This window comes from Mixophyes fleayi, chromosome 5 (genome assembly GCF_038048845.1).
Source record: "Mixophyes fleayi isolate aMixFle1 chromosome 5, aMixFle1.hap1, whole genome shotgun sequence".
NCBI lineage: Eukaryota > Metazoa > Chordata > Amphibia > Anura > Limnodynastidae > Mixophyes > Mixophyes fleayi.
The window spans coordinates 187,258,629-187,275,775 of NC_134406.1; the positions used below are offsets into that span (position 1 = coordinate 187,258,629).

Below are 17,147 nucleotides of genomic sequence, written 5' to 3' on the forward strand. Positions count from 1 at the left end.
GTACATTCTATTGAATTGGGAAATATTGTCAAGACTTCTAACTGTACATCTGATGTTAAAATAAAGAAAGATTTTTGTGCCTCGGAGCAATTAAGAGACCCCACTCTAATAAAAGCCAGATAAAGGGTGAAAATTATTAATGAGAAGCCAGTAGAACCTGGTAATAAGTTGCTGTATCCTTACTTTGTAAGTAAAAGGCTGCAGCCCTGATCATTCTGTCTCTCAGACTTGGGGAGGAGGCCGGATGCCTCCTGAGAGAACCTGCTAAGGATGAGCAAATAACCTTTGTTTGGCATTTGAGTCCAGGACACAAGGTCTCAGACTTGAGAGAGGGCCTCTAAGGAATGATTAGTTAGGGCCAGATAGACAAGGCAGTGCCGTAACTAGACATTTCAGTGCCCTGGGCGAGACAGGGCATCGGCGCCCCCCATCTTAATAGGAGTGACGTTTGTCGAGTGGGTGTGGCCACCCTAATGTAGGGGTGTGTCTAGCATTTTTCCTTCTATGTCTGTAACTGATATTCTTGAAAGTTGTAAAGAAGCCCAACAATGGTGAAAAAACTTGTATCTATAAGAAAACCCATACACACTACAATATATTTATATTTATATATATATATATATATATATATATATATATATATATATATATATATATACATATATACATAGAAACTAATAATCCCTCTCCCAGTGTAATTATGTGATATATATGAGGATATAACTTATGGTCCCTCTCTCAGTGATGTGTTGCAAATGAAAAGACTCGTCCACCCACTGTGCCCTGAGAGTGGTCAGGTGGCGTGTTTCTCCGTCTCTAGTCGTTGCACCCGGTCCTGGTCTGGGGCACAGGGGTAAGCCGTTCTAGAGAGGCGTTCCAAAAAAAATGGCTTAAAACAAAAATAAAAATAATATAGCAATCCCACACATTGTAGCCTTTTCATATATATATTACTCTCACAATCCCAAGCAAAATGTACAAACAACACTCTTGGCAGAGTGAAAGGTGTTGGTATATTTGGAGAGACAACTGATTTGATGGCGATATCAGCTATAGATTTTTCTGCATATTAAAATAATAGGTAACAGACTCCTCCTAAGCTGGTGACCATGTTCTCATTCCGGTGTCTTGGCCATGTGAAGATGTGTGCTCTCTGATTTTAAAGATGTCCCGACAGAAATAAATAAAATAACTCCTTGTATTCTTTTTAACTGTTGAAATCTATAAATTGCAGAGGCGGATAGATGCTTGGTAGTACAGGGAGAGGGAATAGTAGCAGAAAGAAGTAATAATGCCACTGTATAGGTCATTGGTACGGCCTCATCTAGAATACTGTGTTCAGTTCTGGAGGCCATATCTCCAGAAGGATATAAATACATTAGAGACTGTGTATAGATGGGCAACTAAAATGGTGCATGGCCTACAGCACAAAACTTACCCGGAAGACTCAAAGATCTTAATGTATAGTTTGGAGCAGAGAAGAGAAAGGGGGGACATGATAGAAACGTTCAAATATATCAAGGGTTTGAACAAGGTACAAGAGGGAACCATTATTCAAAGGAAGAGAAGTATTAGAACACAAGGACATGTACTGAGACTGGAGGGAAGTAGGTTCAGAGGAGATGTGAGGAAAATTTACATCACAGAAAGGGTAGTGGATAAATGGAATAGCCTCCCATCAGAGGTGGTAGAGGCTAATACAGTATAGCAATTTCTACATGCTTGGGATAGACATAAGGATATTCTTAAAAAGAAACAAGAATTAAATAGGTTTGAGGTTAGCATAGGTTAAAAAAGGTGGTTCTTATCTGCCGTCAAATTCTATGTTTCTATGGAGAGATGCTAGCACGGTGTAGGATATTAAATGATTTGGTTTGCCGGGAATATAAAATGTGGGGGGAAAAGCACAGACTGTATTATTAAAGTGACTTTCATTTGTTTTCCAGATTTTGCATATGTGACTGTGGACAATTTATTGCTTCATATTTACCTTTTCATCTTCTCTTCTATACTGCTGTATTCTTCGTCATTATCCTTCTTCTGTATACTGCTGTCTGAAGAGTTCTTTTCTAACTTCTCGGTCCAGCCGCCCCTGTGCTGTAGCTCCTGGCTCTTCACGACTCCTCTAAATCCACTAGCAACGTTGTGAGATCAGGAGCAGGGTGCTGGGCACCATTTTGGAAACGCTGGGTGCCTAGCATCGATAATCTATAGTCTGTGGTCACAGACCCAGGGCACAGAGGCAAGTAGCAGGCAGCCGCTGCACCCACTTAGCACCGCCATGGCTCTGCTCCACACTACTGAAATCAACAAAACCTTGCCAACTCTCCACATTACAGAAACTGCCTATACCAACGTCACCTTGTACCAGTACAACCCATGTCCCCACCCTGCCCCAATGCCAGTCTTGTCCTCACAATACACCAATGCTACCCCTCTACACCAATGCCAGCCCTATCCTCATACTACACCAATGCCAGCACTGGCCCCACACTGCACCAATTCCACCCCCCCTACCCACACTAAACTATTGTCACCCCCTCTACCAACATTACACCAATAACAGCACTGTCCCCACACTGAACCAATGTCAGCCATACTGATGCAGGGGGGAGAGGAGGAGATTTCACTTGCATAGGAGTGAAGAGGGGAGGGCAGACAGAAACTTTCACACACAAAGGGGAGGGGAGGGGAGGGGCAGAGGCTGACTGACACACAGAGGGAAAGGAGAAAGAGGCTCTCACAAGCAGAGCAGGAAATGGGAGGATACAGAAGCTGTCACACTCGGGCGATTTGTTTAAAAGACAAAAAATATACGTTTGGACGTAGCTCCGCCCACTTTTGGAAAGCTCCGCCCCTCCAAACGCCGTGAATGCCGAAGCTGTCACAGACAGATATATATTGTGAGTCTGAGGGGAGAGAGACTGTCCCAGGTAGAGGATAGCAGAGTGAGACTCACATACTTAGTGTGCGGAGTCTCCGAAGTCCAGCCTTATAGAGAGCATGGGTTCTCCGGCAGCCTGTAGTCACAGAGCCAGGCACAGAGGCAAGTAGCTTGCGCCCTGGGCGACGGCACCGCCCGCACCTCCCTAGTTACGGCTCTGAGACAAGGCTTTTGTTTATGGTTTTGTTTTTTTTGTACATATGCTCAATACAACTGGCTGAGGTCAGTTGTACTAGAAATCATGCATTTTCAGGATTTATTGCTGCTGTTCAAAGCCATCTTCCCCAGGTGATGATACCTGTTTCCCTGATTATGTCACTATATATAATGTAAAATATGTAAAATAATATGGAAAAGTGCTTCATTAAAATCACACACCAGAAGAGATTCACATACATAAATAGCCAGCATCAGATTACTAATCAGATGATTTATGGAGTCATTGGAACATACTGATGATGGTAGATGTCTGGATTCCGTTGAATTCGTGTTTGGAATCCAATATATAAATCATCCCATAGAAGTCCATTTTTTACTAAGTGTCTCATGACAGTAGCGCGACATCTTATCTGTCAAAAAATAAAACATAACACACAAGCACTGTTAGTACTTGGCAATATCCAGTAAATAAGAATATCCAATTAATTTTATTTGTAAAATGGAAAGTAGCTATGACAAAAGCTTTTACTGATGAGTAGTAACTATGTTATGCCTGATTTAGAATAAGTGACCCCTAGGTTTCCAGATGTAGTTTTCTGATGTATAGAGCCACTTACTTCACTGTCATATAGTGTAACAATATGAGGGTGACATACTTATCCTCATGAAACATGGTGCTGCCTACTTCTTCCTATACAGGAGCTCAGAAAATAGTTAAGATGATGGGTTAAAAACTTTACAGTAAAGTATTAGTAGTTGTCTATTTTTGATAGGAATAGAATAAAATCTTCGACCAAACAGGTGCTCTGAAACTGTTCCATGAGAGTATTTCCTAACAGGTTCATCAATAAATTATAGTGATATACTTATTAAATGCATAATCTTCTGAAAACTAGGAGAACATTTGCTGTATGCTAGCTGCAAAATATTGAATGCTGAAAATGTGCTTTTATCAACCATTGCAATTTATTTTGTTAGTAAAAGGAGAACGGTACATAAATAATGACAGCCATGTCCAGTCATCCAATAATTACAAGATTGTTTTAAAGACTAGGGTGCAATAAATGTATAGAGACTGTAGAGCATTTATATAAATGTCATGTCATAGTTAACTTTTTTTTTTGTCAGAGTAATTGTGGCACCATTAAGTTAGAACAATATTAATGTGTAGTTGTACAATAAATACATGGTCCCAATTTGAGGGGCCTATCCTTCTGGCGTAATGGTCGGCAGCATGTTTTTTTGAAGTGTGGGAGGAAACCAGAGCACCCGGAGGAAATCCACGAAAATACGGGGAGAACATGCACACTCCTCACAGATAAGGCCATGGTTGGGAATTGAACTCATGACGCCAGTGCTGTAAGACAGAAGTGCTAACCACTTAGCCACCGTGCTGGATCATGTAGTTCTACAATAGTACATAATAGAAAAACGCCCAAATCACAGATTCAGAAGTATTTTAAGGGAAATAAGAACTCCCCCAAAGCCTATTTTTAGATTTTTATTATGCTACTAAATCCAAAAGGAATCTTAATTATTTGCTATTAAAATAATCAATAGTTTGGTGTCACAACAAGAATGAATTAATGTAAATGATTTTCAGTGGTTAATATGCAATCAGTCAAGTAGAGTCGCTTTATTATGCTTTTTTTATTTTAAATTCCTAGGTATTACTTCAGAAACACAGAAAGATTTCCTATGTATTTAGGAGCACAAATAAAAAAGTTAAATAAGGGGTGTGGTGGAGCTTTTAACTTTATTCAAATACTCTTTCAATTGGTGTTTGTATTTTCTTTTTCTATTTGGTACAGTTGTAAAACTATATGTTCAAGTGGGCCCAGGCTGTCAGTACCACTAATGCCACCATGCCCAAACTATCAATAGCTGCCTGGACTGGCAGTTCCATACTAGTATTTAATCTAATTTTTACTATCCATGTTTACCCCGCCACCCACTGCACCAGAAGTTCCAGGATGAGTTCCAGAGTTATCCAACAAGAGGCTGGTTGTTGTTGAGGGAGGGGGGGGGGAGCCCATTCTCGGCAGGTCCCATTCCCCTAGAGATTTAAGCCCCATGCTGACCAGGATGTTTTCACATTATGACAAGGGTACCCTAAGGTTTGGTTTACCCTTAGTTATAGTGTAACCAGTCCAGTCTGACAAAGCGTGGTGCTTGATACTGATATTGCAGGGGGACCCCACACTTATTGTACTCCTGCTTTAGTGGTAACCAACCCATGCTCTAGTTCTCATGCTGGTTACTTTTTTGGAGGGAGGGTGGAAGTGAGGTTTTTCTTTCTTTATTAATGCACAGTAAAGATACGTGCTGATGTTGTCATCATTATCAGGATGTATCTCTGCAGCAGGCTTTTGATAGCCAAAATAGAGCCACACCTGTCAGTGGCGGATCCAGGGGGGGGGGGGGGGGGCGATCGGGGCAATCGCCCCCCCTAGCAGTGGCTTACTGCCGACGGCTGCATACTATGTGCAGGTCCGCTTGGCAGTGACAGGCAGGGACAGCGTGCTGCCCGGCTGCTCTGATTGTGTTTAAAACACAATCAGAGCAGCCGGGCAGCACGGGCAGTAGGTCACCCACATTCTCTCTATGGTGTCTGACAAAGAAGGTACAGCTGTTTGCTTCCAGCAGGCAGTGATGAGATAGTTTGCAGAATTGAGAATACGGCGAATCAGTTTCTGTGTAGTTGGTATAGGCCTGGGTAACAGAGTGTACAGCGCTTTGTCGGGAATGCAGACATCAATTATGGATGTTATGAGCGAGTGAATGGCTCGCCAGTAGGGGCAAATATTCGGGCAGGACCACCATATCTGCAGCAGGATGCCCCCGTGACCACAAGCTCTCCAACAGAGATCAGAGGAATTGGGAAAGACAGAGTAGATGCGTGTGGGGTCCCGATACCATTGGTAAAAAATCTTATAGATGTTCCCTTTCACTCTGACTGATATTGATGTTTTAGCTATGTTCAATTTGATTTCGGACCAATCCTTTTGGGTCCAGGGTCTCACCTGTGTCTCCCCCAGACTAATTCATGCGGGCCTTTGACGGGTTGGTTATATTGTAACAGAATTTGATATACAGTAGAAATGAGGCCTTTCGAAGAGAAGGAGCCATGGCAGAGAGTCTCTAGAGGTGAACATTGGTTAGAGGCCAGGGGGAGTTTAGGCGAATTAAAATAGTGTCAGAGTTGGGAGTATTGGTAAAAAAACTTGACTGGAGAGGGCTAGTGAGGTACCGAGGGCTGCAAATATGGGGAAAACATGCATGGGAGCATGATCCAAGACAAACAACAGGTTATGACTCGTCCAATGCCTTAAAAGGCGATGGTCCTGACCTGGCAGGAAAGAAACAACAGTTCCATAGTGGGGTCAACAGAGAGTTGTCGGATTGCAGATGATATGTGCGCATAGCGGGATCCCAGATAGATAAAGAGAAATTAACTGTAGGGATATGGGAAACCGTAGTTGGCCTCTGATTCGGTGGTGTCCCAAAAAGTGTATAGGATGAAAAATAACATAGAAGATCTAATTCAATGTGCGTCCATACCTGTTGGTGTGGGAGGGAGTGCCAAGCATTGCATTGGGAGAGGTGAGTGGCTAGATAATATTTTTGTAGGTGCGGGACGCCCAACCCACCCAAAGTCTGATGTCTGTAGAGAATCCGCATGCGGATTCTGGGCTTACATCCAGCCCAAATGAACTTAGTGAGGGTCTGCTGTAAATTGGTCATAACATGGGTGGGAATGTGTATGGGAAGTGTCTGTTAAACATACAGCAGCCTAGGGAGGACATTCATCTTATCGGTTGCAATGTGGCCAAACCAGGAAATGAGGTGTTTAGCCCAATGGGTGAGGTCAGTTATAATGGAATCTATAAGGCGGGGAATGTTAGTTGTATAGAGCTGGGGGTATGTTTTAGTGAGCTATATCCTTAAGGATTTAAGTTTCCGGGGGTGCCAGCAGAATTGATCATTTGCATTGAGTGTTTGGACGATGGAAGATGTCATGTTCAGATCAAGAATTTCGAACGTTTATTTTATCATTTGAGAGTGCGCTGTATTTTTCTATTACTTGAAATAGGTTGGGTAGGGTAATATGGGGATTAGTAACAGTCAGAATGACATCAATTACATAAAGAGCAATCTTGTTCTCGCCTGAAGGTGTTTTGATCCCAGAGATATTTAGGATTATTCTGATTTGGGCCGCTAAGGGCTCTATGATCAGAGCAAAACGTAGGGGGAACAGGGGACAGCCCTGACAGATGCCGTTGTGAATATTGAAAGGTGTGAATGTAAAGCCATTCACCAACACCATGGCTGATGGATTATGGTATAGGGCCATGGCCGGATTAAGGGGGGGGGCACAGGGGGCACGTGCCCAGGGCCCCCCTCACTCTGAGGGCCCCCTGCCGCCTGGGAGGAGAGGAGCTGGATAGAAGTCGGCGATGTCAAACTTTACAGCAGCCGCGGTGGCGCTGTACATGTGCAAGGATTTTGTCCGTCTGGAGGGGGAGGGTTTGTATTGCATCGGGGGGGGAGGAGACTTACAGCCGCAGAAATAGGAGAAAGATCGGATCACCTGTCAGTTGGTGATCCGATCGAATGTTATTTTTTTTTTTTTTGTTTTGAACTTTATTGCATGTTATGAAGACAAACATATTAATACCAAGCGGCATGAAGAGAGAAACAATCTTAGATTAAATATTTCAGTAAGCACAGTCTAAAAACCCATTCCCTTACAGAATGGAACAAGGCGTTGTTCTCACTTCTGTTAAGCAGTGGGTTAAACTTGAGAACATTAAAATTGTGCAATTTTATAAGTTGCCCTAAATAGCGCTGACAAACTTTAAAAGGTGTTCCGAAATTTTAATATTGAGATATTTTTGGTGTCGTTCATAAATCCACACAGGGAAAAGTTGAATCCCCATATGCAAATTGCAGAACAATACCAATGGGTAATACTTCCAATTCTAAACCTCAAAAGGTATGTTTCCATTTATTCAAATTCAGTTTATATAAGGACCACTTTGACTTTCATGTAGAATTGTGTATTTTTGTGTTTTAACTTTCCTGTAGTGCACCGTGCCACACAATACACAAAACACTAAATATTTAACAAGCTATACAGTACATGTGGTCTATTTACAGCACTGCCTATTTAGAAAGCCACCCCAATTTACCAACAGGATTATTATGTTAACAAAACACAATGATAAATATTTGGATATATGTTGCCCCTTTAAAATGCCTGTACTTGGGCTATACCAGTGGTTCCCAAACTTTCTCAGTTCGAGGCACCCTTAGGGTCACCATAATCTTTCCAAGGCACCCCTAAGCTAAAATAATTACCGGGTAGTCCCGTTTTTTTAAGTAGTTGGGTCAAAATGATGTAAGATGTATTTAGGCACCTTCACCATCACATTGTGCCCCTTCATCATATCACTGTGCCCCTTCACCATATTACTTTGCCCCCCATTTCGCCATCTCACACTCTGTCCCCCTCCTTCAGCATCTCTCTGACCCCCTCCTTCAGCGTCTTTCTCTGTCCCCCTCCTTCAGTGTCTCTCTCTGTCTCCCTCCTTCAGCATCTCTCTCTGTCCCCCTCCTTCAGCGTCTCTCTGTGTCCCCCTCCTTCAGCCTGTCTCTCTGTGTCCCCCTTCAGCCTGTCTCTCTGTCCCCCTTCAGCTTGTCTCTCTGTGTCCGCCTTCAGCCTGTCTCTCTGTGTCCCCCTTCAGCCTGTCTCTCTGTGTCCCCCTTCAGCCTGTCTCTCTGTCCCCCTTCAGCTTGTCTCTCTGTGTCCGCGTTCAGCCTGTCTCTCTGTGTCCCCCTTCAGCCTGTCTCTCTGTGTCCCCCTTCAGCCTGTCTCTCTGTGTCCCCCTTCAGCCTGTCTCTCTGTGCCCCCTTCAGCCTGTCTCTATGTGCCCCTTCACTTCCTTTACTTACCTTCTTTCCTGACGTCCTCTCTGCTGCTGCTCCTCACTGAGGCTGACGGACGTGATGACGTCACGCCCGGCAGTCAGTGAGGAGGAGGATCCGGCGCTGGATGATGGGTAAGTTTTTTTTGTTTTTTTTGTTTATGTTTTTTTTTGCTATGGCGATCGCGGCACCCCTGTGATAGCGCCGCGGCACCCCAGGGAGCCGCGGCGCACACTTTGGGAACCGCCGGGCTATACTTTTTTTTTTTTTTTCTGTGTAATATTTCTTTATTAAATAGAACATCGTGATTTACAACACGTAACATCAACAAAGTCAAAATGAACAAATCATTGAGGTAACTGTCATTCCTTTCTTTTCATTATTTTTTTCTTTCTACAAGTCTTATTTTACAGCAAATAAAAGATATATACATTTTATTCGAGGAGGAGAGGAATTAAGGTAAAGATAAAAAATAAAAAAATAAAAAAAAAACCCAAAAAAACAAAAAGAGAAATGTAACGCTGCCATATTCAGGTAATAACCTGGAGGGGTAAAGAAAAAGAAAGTTAAAGAAAGTTAAAGAAAAGAAAAGAAGGTGGGAAATCGGGTGGGGAAAAAAGGAGCTACCTCATTAAAATTGTAATTAACATGGGTCATTCTCGGCTGAGGGACAGAGGGTTGAATTCATCAATTGAGCTAGTTTCCCTGTATCCTGAAATGCAAACCAGGGACACCAAATTACATAATATTCTGCAATCTTATCAGTTGAAGAGAAAGATAAATCATCCATAAACCTGTAGAATTCTATTCTCTCCAGCCACTCTCTAATGGATGGGGGTGTGGGAGATTTCCAATGAACCGGAATCACTGCTTTAGCGGCAGAAATGAAATATATGAAGGGGTGTGCCAGGGTCCACCTGACACCTCCAACAAATGCTCGGTACCCCTGGGAATATTTTTGCTAATTGTATTTTATATTTATGAAAGTAGTATTAGAGAGAGAGAGAGAGTTTCGGGACTATTAATTTATTATTTAATGTGGGTCTAAATTTGGAGAGAAGGGGGGCAAATTTATTAAACATGAATATAAAAATATTAATTGTCTGCAATGATTGTGTGAAATGGGTTTATTTGTTACATGTGAATGCTATTAATTTATTGCTGGGCTGTTTTGAGGGGAGGGAAATAGTTTCTTTTATTAAATTTGTATATTATTCATTTTATTTCATTTTATATTCAGGCCTATTTGCAGGGAGGAAGGGTGCTATTGATTTAATGGCAGGGCTGTTTTACATTTTCACGAATTTTCCAGGATCTACACAAGCAACAACTGCGTTTAAGACACCAGCAGCCACAGGTGATGAAAGTGACAAGAACAGGTAGGAGAGAGCAGGACAAAATATGTTTTGGACTTATGAATGGTTCCTGCTAACATAGCAGTAAGGCACTGGAGAATGAGAGGAGCTTATAAAAGGAATCTAAAAGGCCGTCTAGATTAAACAAGAAATTACACTGAATCTGGTGGGGCAGTCCCGAATTTGGGTCACTGTCTCTCTTAGTCAGGATTTGGTCCAACTTCAAGTACAGTTGGGAGGTATGTCCCGCTTCACACTGTACTACTGGTGAAGGCAGAGCTGCCTGCACCTAACAGTACCTAACAGTAGTGCCTGCACCTAACAGTAGTGCACACAGTATTGTCTGTGTATTTGTCTAAAATTATAGCCACAGTACACTTTAGGGGCCCCCCTGTCTAAAGTGCCCCGGGCCCCCCAGAGCCTTAATTCAGCTCTGTTTAGGGCTAAAATACCCCAACAAAAAGCTCCCTGTATCCCCATGCTCAGCAGCGCACATTGCATAAATGGCCAGGCTACTCTTTCAAAACCCTTTTTCTGTATCTAGGGCCACCACCAATGCAGGGAGGGCTGAGTGGTTCGCATGACGTATTATATCAGCATGCCTCCTGGTGTTATCTGAGGCTTGTCAGTTGGGCACAAAGCCCACTTGATCACGATGGACCAGTGAAGGTAATATTTTATCTAGTCTGTTAGCTAGAATTTTGCAAATAGCTTCAAAGTCCACATTCAATAGGGATAACGGTCTGTAGCAGCCCGCATCCGTAAGGTCGCGGACCGTTTTAGGGATCACATCTATCCCAACTCCGGTGGTGGCCCTATTGAAATTCTCCCCTGAGAGCATGTCATTGAACAAACCTAATATCACGCTGTAGGCCTATGAGGCTGAAGATAATATGACACTAACTGGTATTGGTGCCACTGGTCAAACAGGCGCGGAGTCTAACGTAACCATGGTGTTCACCAGGGACCCCCGCAAGGAGGTTTGGACTTCGCAGCAGAGAGCACGCAGGTCACGGTCCTATTAGCCAGTTACCAGTGTAGCGTAGAGAGGTCAGACGGTTCCGGGTCACAGCAGTCAGGAATATCAGGTACAAAAGGGTAATTCAGAGGAATAGTCGCCAAGCCAAAGTCACGGTACAGAAGGGGTCACACAGAAGAGTAGAATGGTCGCCAAGCCGGGGTCACAACAGGTAATCAGGAATCAGAATACTCAGGAGTATGGAGGAATAGGGAAGCCAGGAACACTGGTGGTGAACCTGTTACACCCTAATGGCGCCAGAGGCAGGTTTAAATAGAATCCAGGCTGAATTGATTGGTGGAGAGCGGAGGCGGCAGCGGGAACAGAAGCAGCGTCCCGTTGCCTAGCAACGGAACTGAGCCCAGGGCGCATTCGCCCGCTATCCTAAAGTCCTGCGGCAGCCGACGGGAAGATCAGACGTCTGACAGTACCCCCTCCCCTCCTCCCTCTTAGAGAGGGATTGCCTCTCCTCAGAAATTTTGCAAGGAGACGAGGAGCATGAAGGTCGGCCTCCGAGACCCACGATCTCTCCTCCGGACCGTAACCTCTCCAGTGTACAAGATACTGAGGTTTGCGCTGGAAGAAACGTCTCTTCAGAATTCTCTCGATCTCGAATTCATCCCCTAAAGATGTTTTAATAGGTGGAGGAGGAGCAGGTTCTCTGAAGTATTCGTTGAGAATCAGCGGTTTCAGCAATGAAATATGAAATGTGTTATGGATTCTAAGAGACGGAGGTAATGCAAGTTTGAAGGAAACAGGATTGATGACTTGTGATATGGCAAAGGGACCAATAAACTTAGGAGCCAATTTCATGGATGGAACTTGATGTCGAAGGTTGCGTGTAGACAACCAGACGCGGTCTCCTACCCTTAGTGCTGGAGCAACTCTTCTATGAAGATCAGCCGCTTTCTTCTGTCTCTGTACAGAAGTAGACAGTGCTTCTTTGGTTTGAGACCAGATTTGAGAGAAGTCATGGATGAGAGTATCAGCCGCTGGTACTAGAGAGGAGGGAGCTTCGGACAAGAGAGGGGGAGTGGGATGTCTGCCGTAGATAATAAAAAATGGAGAATGCCCATAGGAGGAATGTAGAAGATTGTTGTGGGCGAATTCGGCCCAATACAGAAGATCATTCCATGTCGTTTGATGATCAGAAGCAAAACACCGTAGAAAACACTCCAAGTCTTGATTCACTCGTTCTGTTTGTCCGTTAGTTTGGGGGTGATATCCAGAAGAAAATTTGAGACTGACTCCAATCTTTTTACAAAAAGCTCTCCAGAACTTAGCGACAAATTGTACTCCCCTGTCAGAGATGATCTCTTGAGGGCATCCATGAAGACGAAAGATGTTTTTTAGAAACAAATCTGCGAGTTTAGGAGCCGATGGGAGTCCTTTACAAGGAGTGAAGTGTGACATTTTTGAAAAGTGGTCTACCATGACCCAGATGGTATTGTAGCCATTGCTCAAAGGGAGATCGGTGATGAAGTCCATGCTGGTCCAGGGAGAATCCAGAATAAGCAGAGGAAGGAGGAGACCAGGAGGACTTTGTCTTGGCACCTTGTGGCGTGCACAAACCGAACATGCAGATACGAATTTTTGAACATCTGAAGCCAGTTTAGGCCACCAATAATATCTGGAGAGGAATTCTTTGGTTCTATTGTAACCGGCATGGCCGGCAAATTTGGACTCGTGAGCCCAACATAGAAGTTTAGAGCGGAGATGAGGTTCCACGAATGAACGCCCTGGAGGGGAGAGATTACTGAAGAATTGGTGATGGCCACTGTTTGTATTGGGTTTAGAATCATTTTGTTGTCTAAACAAGTGAGAGTACCGTCATTATCAAAGGACCTGGAGAGAGCATCGGCCTTGGAATTTTTGGAACCGGGACGAAAGGTGAGAATGAGTTGGAACCTGGCAAAGAAAAGAGACCAGCGAGCTTGACGTGGGTTAAGACATTGTGCCTCCTGGAGATAAGTAAGATTTTTATGATCAGTCATGACCGTGACGGGATGTAAGGCACCCTCTAGTAAGTGCCGCCACTCCTCAAGAGCAATCTTGATGGCTAATAATTCCTTGTCACCGATTCCATAATTTAGTTCAGTGCTAGAGAATTTCTTAGACAGGAATCCACAAGTTTCTAATGTTCCTGAAGTAGATTTTTGGGAAAGTATAGCTCCAATCCCGACTGAAGAAGCGTCCACTTCAATAAAAAACGGTCTCCCTTGGTCTGGCTGTTTGAGTATAGGGGCCGAAAGAAATGCTTCTTTAAGAGTTTTGAAGGCCAATATGGCTTCAACAGGCCATGGTTTGCTGCTGGCCCCTTTTCGAGTTAAAGCTGTAATTGGACAGATAATGGATGAAAAGCCGTTAATGAACTGCCGGTAATAATTGGCAAAGCCGATAAAGCGTTGGGTAGCTTTGAGACCAATAGGTAATGGCCAGTTGACAATGGCCTTCACTTTCTGCGGATCCATCAGCAGGCCGGTGCCAGAAACAATGTATCCTAGAAATGGAACTTGTGAACGCTCAAAAAGGCATTTCTCCAGCTTGCAATATAAGGAATGTTTCCGGAGGCGAGAAAGAACAGTCTTGACATGGAGACAATGAATATGTAAGTCAGATGAAAATATCAAAATATCGTCCAGGTAGACAATTACAAATTGATACATAAGATCCCTGAAGATCTCGTTGACAAAATCTTGAAACACTGCAGGGGCATTGCAAAGTCCAAACGGCATGACTAAGTACTCATAGTGTCCGTCACGGGTGTTAAATGCCGTTTTCCACTCATCGCCCTTTCGAATGCGGATTAAGTTGTAGGCCCCTCTGAGATCTAATTTAGAGAAGATTTTGGCTCCTCTAATCCGGTTAAACAATTCAGTAATCAATGGGAGCGGATAGCGGTTCTTGATGGTAATATCATTAAGACGGTGGTAGTCTATGCACGGTCTTAATGAACCATCTTTTTTTTTTACAAAAAAGAATCCGGCTCCTGCTGGCGAGGTAGACTTTCTGATAAATCCTCTTTGAAGGTTATCTGATATATATGAAAACATTGCCTTAGTCTCAGGGAGAGCCAGAGGATAAACTCTACCTTTGGGAATAGTTTTGCCGGGAATTAGCTCAATAGGACAATCCCATGCTCGATGTGGAGGGAGCGTCTCTGCAGCGGTTTTGCTAAACACATCAATAAAGTCTGAATACGGCTCTGGTAGTTTGAGGTGGGAATCAAGAGAGAGACAAGGAAGTTGGTTAGGAGGAAGTATTTTCGAGAGGCACTGATTGAAGCATGAGGAGCCCCAGGAGGTAACTTGAGCGAGAGCCCAATCAAATTGTGGCGAATGTTTCCTGAGCCATGGTAGCCCTAAAATGATGGAATTAACAGACTGTGGGATAACCAGTAACTGAATCCACTCTTGATGGAGAACCCCTACCTGCAACTGAACTGGAGCAGTAGTGTCAGTGATGTAACCGTTGCTGACACGGTTACTGTCAACTGCAGTAAGAACCAGAGGTTGCGGCAATGGAGTGCAGGGTATGTAAAGCTTCGACACCAGAGTGGCAGAGATAAAATTTTCCTGCAGATCCGGAATCCACAAAAGCAGAACAATTTAGGGAAGAGTCCGAAAATGTGAGGGTGACAGGCATCAGAAAACTGTTATCTTTGGAAGGAGAGGGAGAATGGAGACATGAACCTAGAACAACCTCCCTAGTGTTGCCTAGGCGGTGAAGTTTTCCGGCCTCTTGGGACAAGAAGATAGCAGATGGCCGGATTCTCCACAGTACAAACACAAACGATTCTTGATCCTGCGTTCTCTCTCATTCGGTGACAGGCGAGAGCGTCCAATTTGCATCGGCTCTTCCGCCGGGAGAGCTGGAGATTGAAAACGAGGAGCCAAACGTACAGTGCGACGACCTTGGACCCTCTCCTGAGAGCGCTCCTGAAGGCGAATGTCTACCTTGACACACAAAGAGACCAAGTCGTCAAGCTTGGATGGAAGCTCTTGCAAAAGCCAGTGCGTCTTTGATAGGGTCTGACAGGCCTTGCCAATAGGTGGCGGAGAGAGCTTCATCGTTCCAGCCTAATTCTGAGGCTAAGGTACGGAACTGAACCGCGTATTGACCTGCAGTTAAAGAACCTTGGCGAAGAGCTAACAAACTGGATGCAGCCGAAGACACACGACCAGGTTCATCAAATACCCTCCGGAAGTTCTCAATGAAAGTGTCAGAATGAAGGAGAGATCAATCTCTTCATTCCCACAGTGGCGAAGCCCAAGCTAGGGCCTGTCCCGTCAGGAGGGAAATTATATAGGCCACCTTAGCTCTCTCAGATGCGAAGTTTTCCGGTGAAAGTTCAAACTGGATGGAACACTGATTTAGGAATCCACGGCATCCTTTGGGATTACCGTCGTATTTCTTTGGAGTAGGAATCCGCAGTGTTCTAGAGGTAGCCAGTGCTGCGCTTGGTGGGACAGCAGCCGGAGCAGGATCAGGAACTGGGGCTGCTGCCTGAGAAGTGCTCAGGGCATCCAAGCGGGAAATCACTCCTTGTAAACACTGCAAGAGTTGTGCTTGGTTGGCCTCCTGGCGTTCTACCCGTACTCCTAAATGGATGAGGAGGTCTCGGGATGAGGGTTCTCTGGTACCGTCAGTCATGGCCAGAGAAAACTGTCACGCTGTAGGCCTATGAGGCTGAAGATAATATGACACTAACCGGTATTGGTGCCACTGGTCAAACAGGCGCGGAGTCTAATGTACCCCTGTTGTTCACCAGGGACCCCCGCAAGGAGGTTTGGACTTCGCAGCAGAGAGCACGCAGGTCGCGGTCCTATTAGCCAGTTACCAGTGTAGCGTAGAGAGGTCAGACGGTTCCGGGTCACAGCAGTCAGGAATATCAGGTACAAAAGGGTAATCCAGAGGAATAGTCGCCAAGCCGAAGTCACGGTACAGAAGGGGTCACACAGAAGAGTAGAATGGTCGCCAAGCCGGGGTCACAACAGGTAATCAGGAATCAGAATACTCAGGAGTATGGAGGAATAGGGAAGCCAGGAACACTGGTGGTGAACCTGTTACTCTGGCACCCTAATGGCGCCAGAGGCAGGTTTAAATAGAATCCAGGCTGAATTGATTGGTGGAGAGCGGAGGCGGCAGCGGGAACAGAAGCAGCGTCCCGTTGCCTAGCAACGAACCTGAGCCCAGGGCGCATGCGCCCGCTATCCGGAAGTCCTGCGGCAGCCGACGGGGAGATCAAACGTCCGTTCCCCGTCTGACAGGGAATCAGCGGGGACGGCGTCTGACACCTAAGAGCATAGGGACCAGGGGACCCAACATTTCTTATAGTAAAAAGTAGTGAAGCCATCAGAGCCAGGGGCTGACCGCCTCTTGAGTGATTTCATTGCCTGTACTACTTCTTCTGCTTGATGTCTGTGTTAAGCTAGTCTAACTCTACCCTTGTTAGCTTGGAAAGATAACGTGTGCGGAGGTGTGTGTTATACGTCTGTTGGGGGTGGTCGGCAGCAGTCAATGGGAGATTCTATAGAGCGCCATAAAAGTCTTGAAATCATTGCGCTATTGCACGGGGAGAACCTGGAGTCCGAGGAGCATCTGTGTGGTGGTATAATCCACAAAGTAAAATTCAATACGAGTGCAGAGGTTATGGGGTGCAGAGAAGTGAGTGTAAGCTCTAGCTGCGAGGTACATAACCTGCCTGCATCGTGCATGTTGTGTAAGGTGAGTTGGGATTGTA

The 17,147-nt window shown here is 44.7% G+C and overlaps 1 protein-coding gene across 1 annotated transcript in view; it reads right to left on the bottom strand.

The window, feature by feature from the left end:
* The window catches only part of LOC142159505 (cytidine monophosphate-N-acetylneuraminic acid hydroxylase-like), a 158,814-nt gene that overhangs the window by 17,532 nt on the left and 124,135 nt on the right, over positions 1-17,147 (bottom strand). Inside the window, exon 13 of the mRNA XM_075214400.1 lies at positions 3,398-3,513. Coding sequence (XP_075070501.1) covers positions 3,398-3,513 — 116 coding nt within the window. The remainder of the gene's footprint in view (positions 1-3,397; positions 3,514-17,147) is intronic.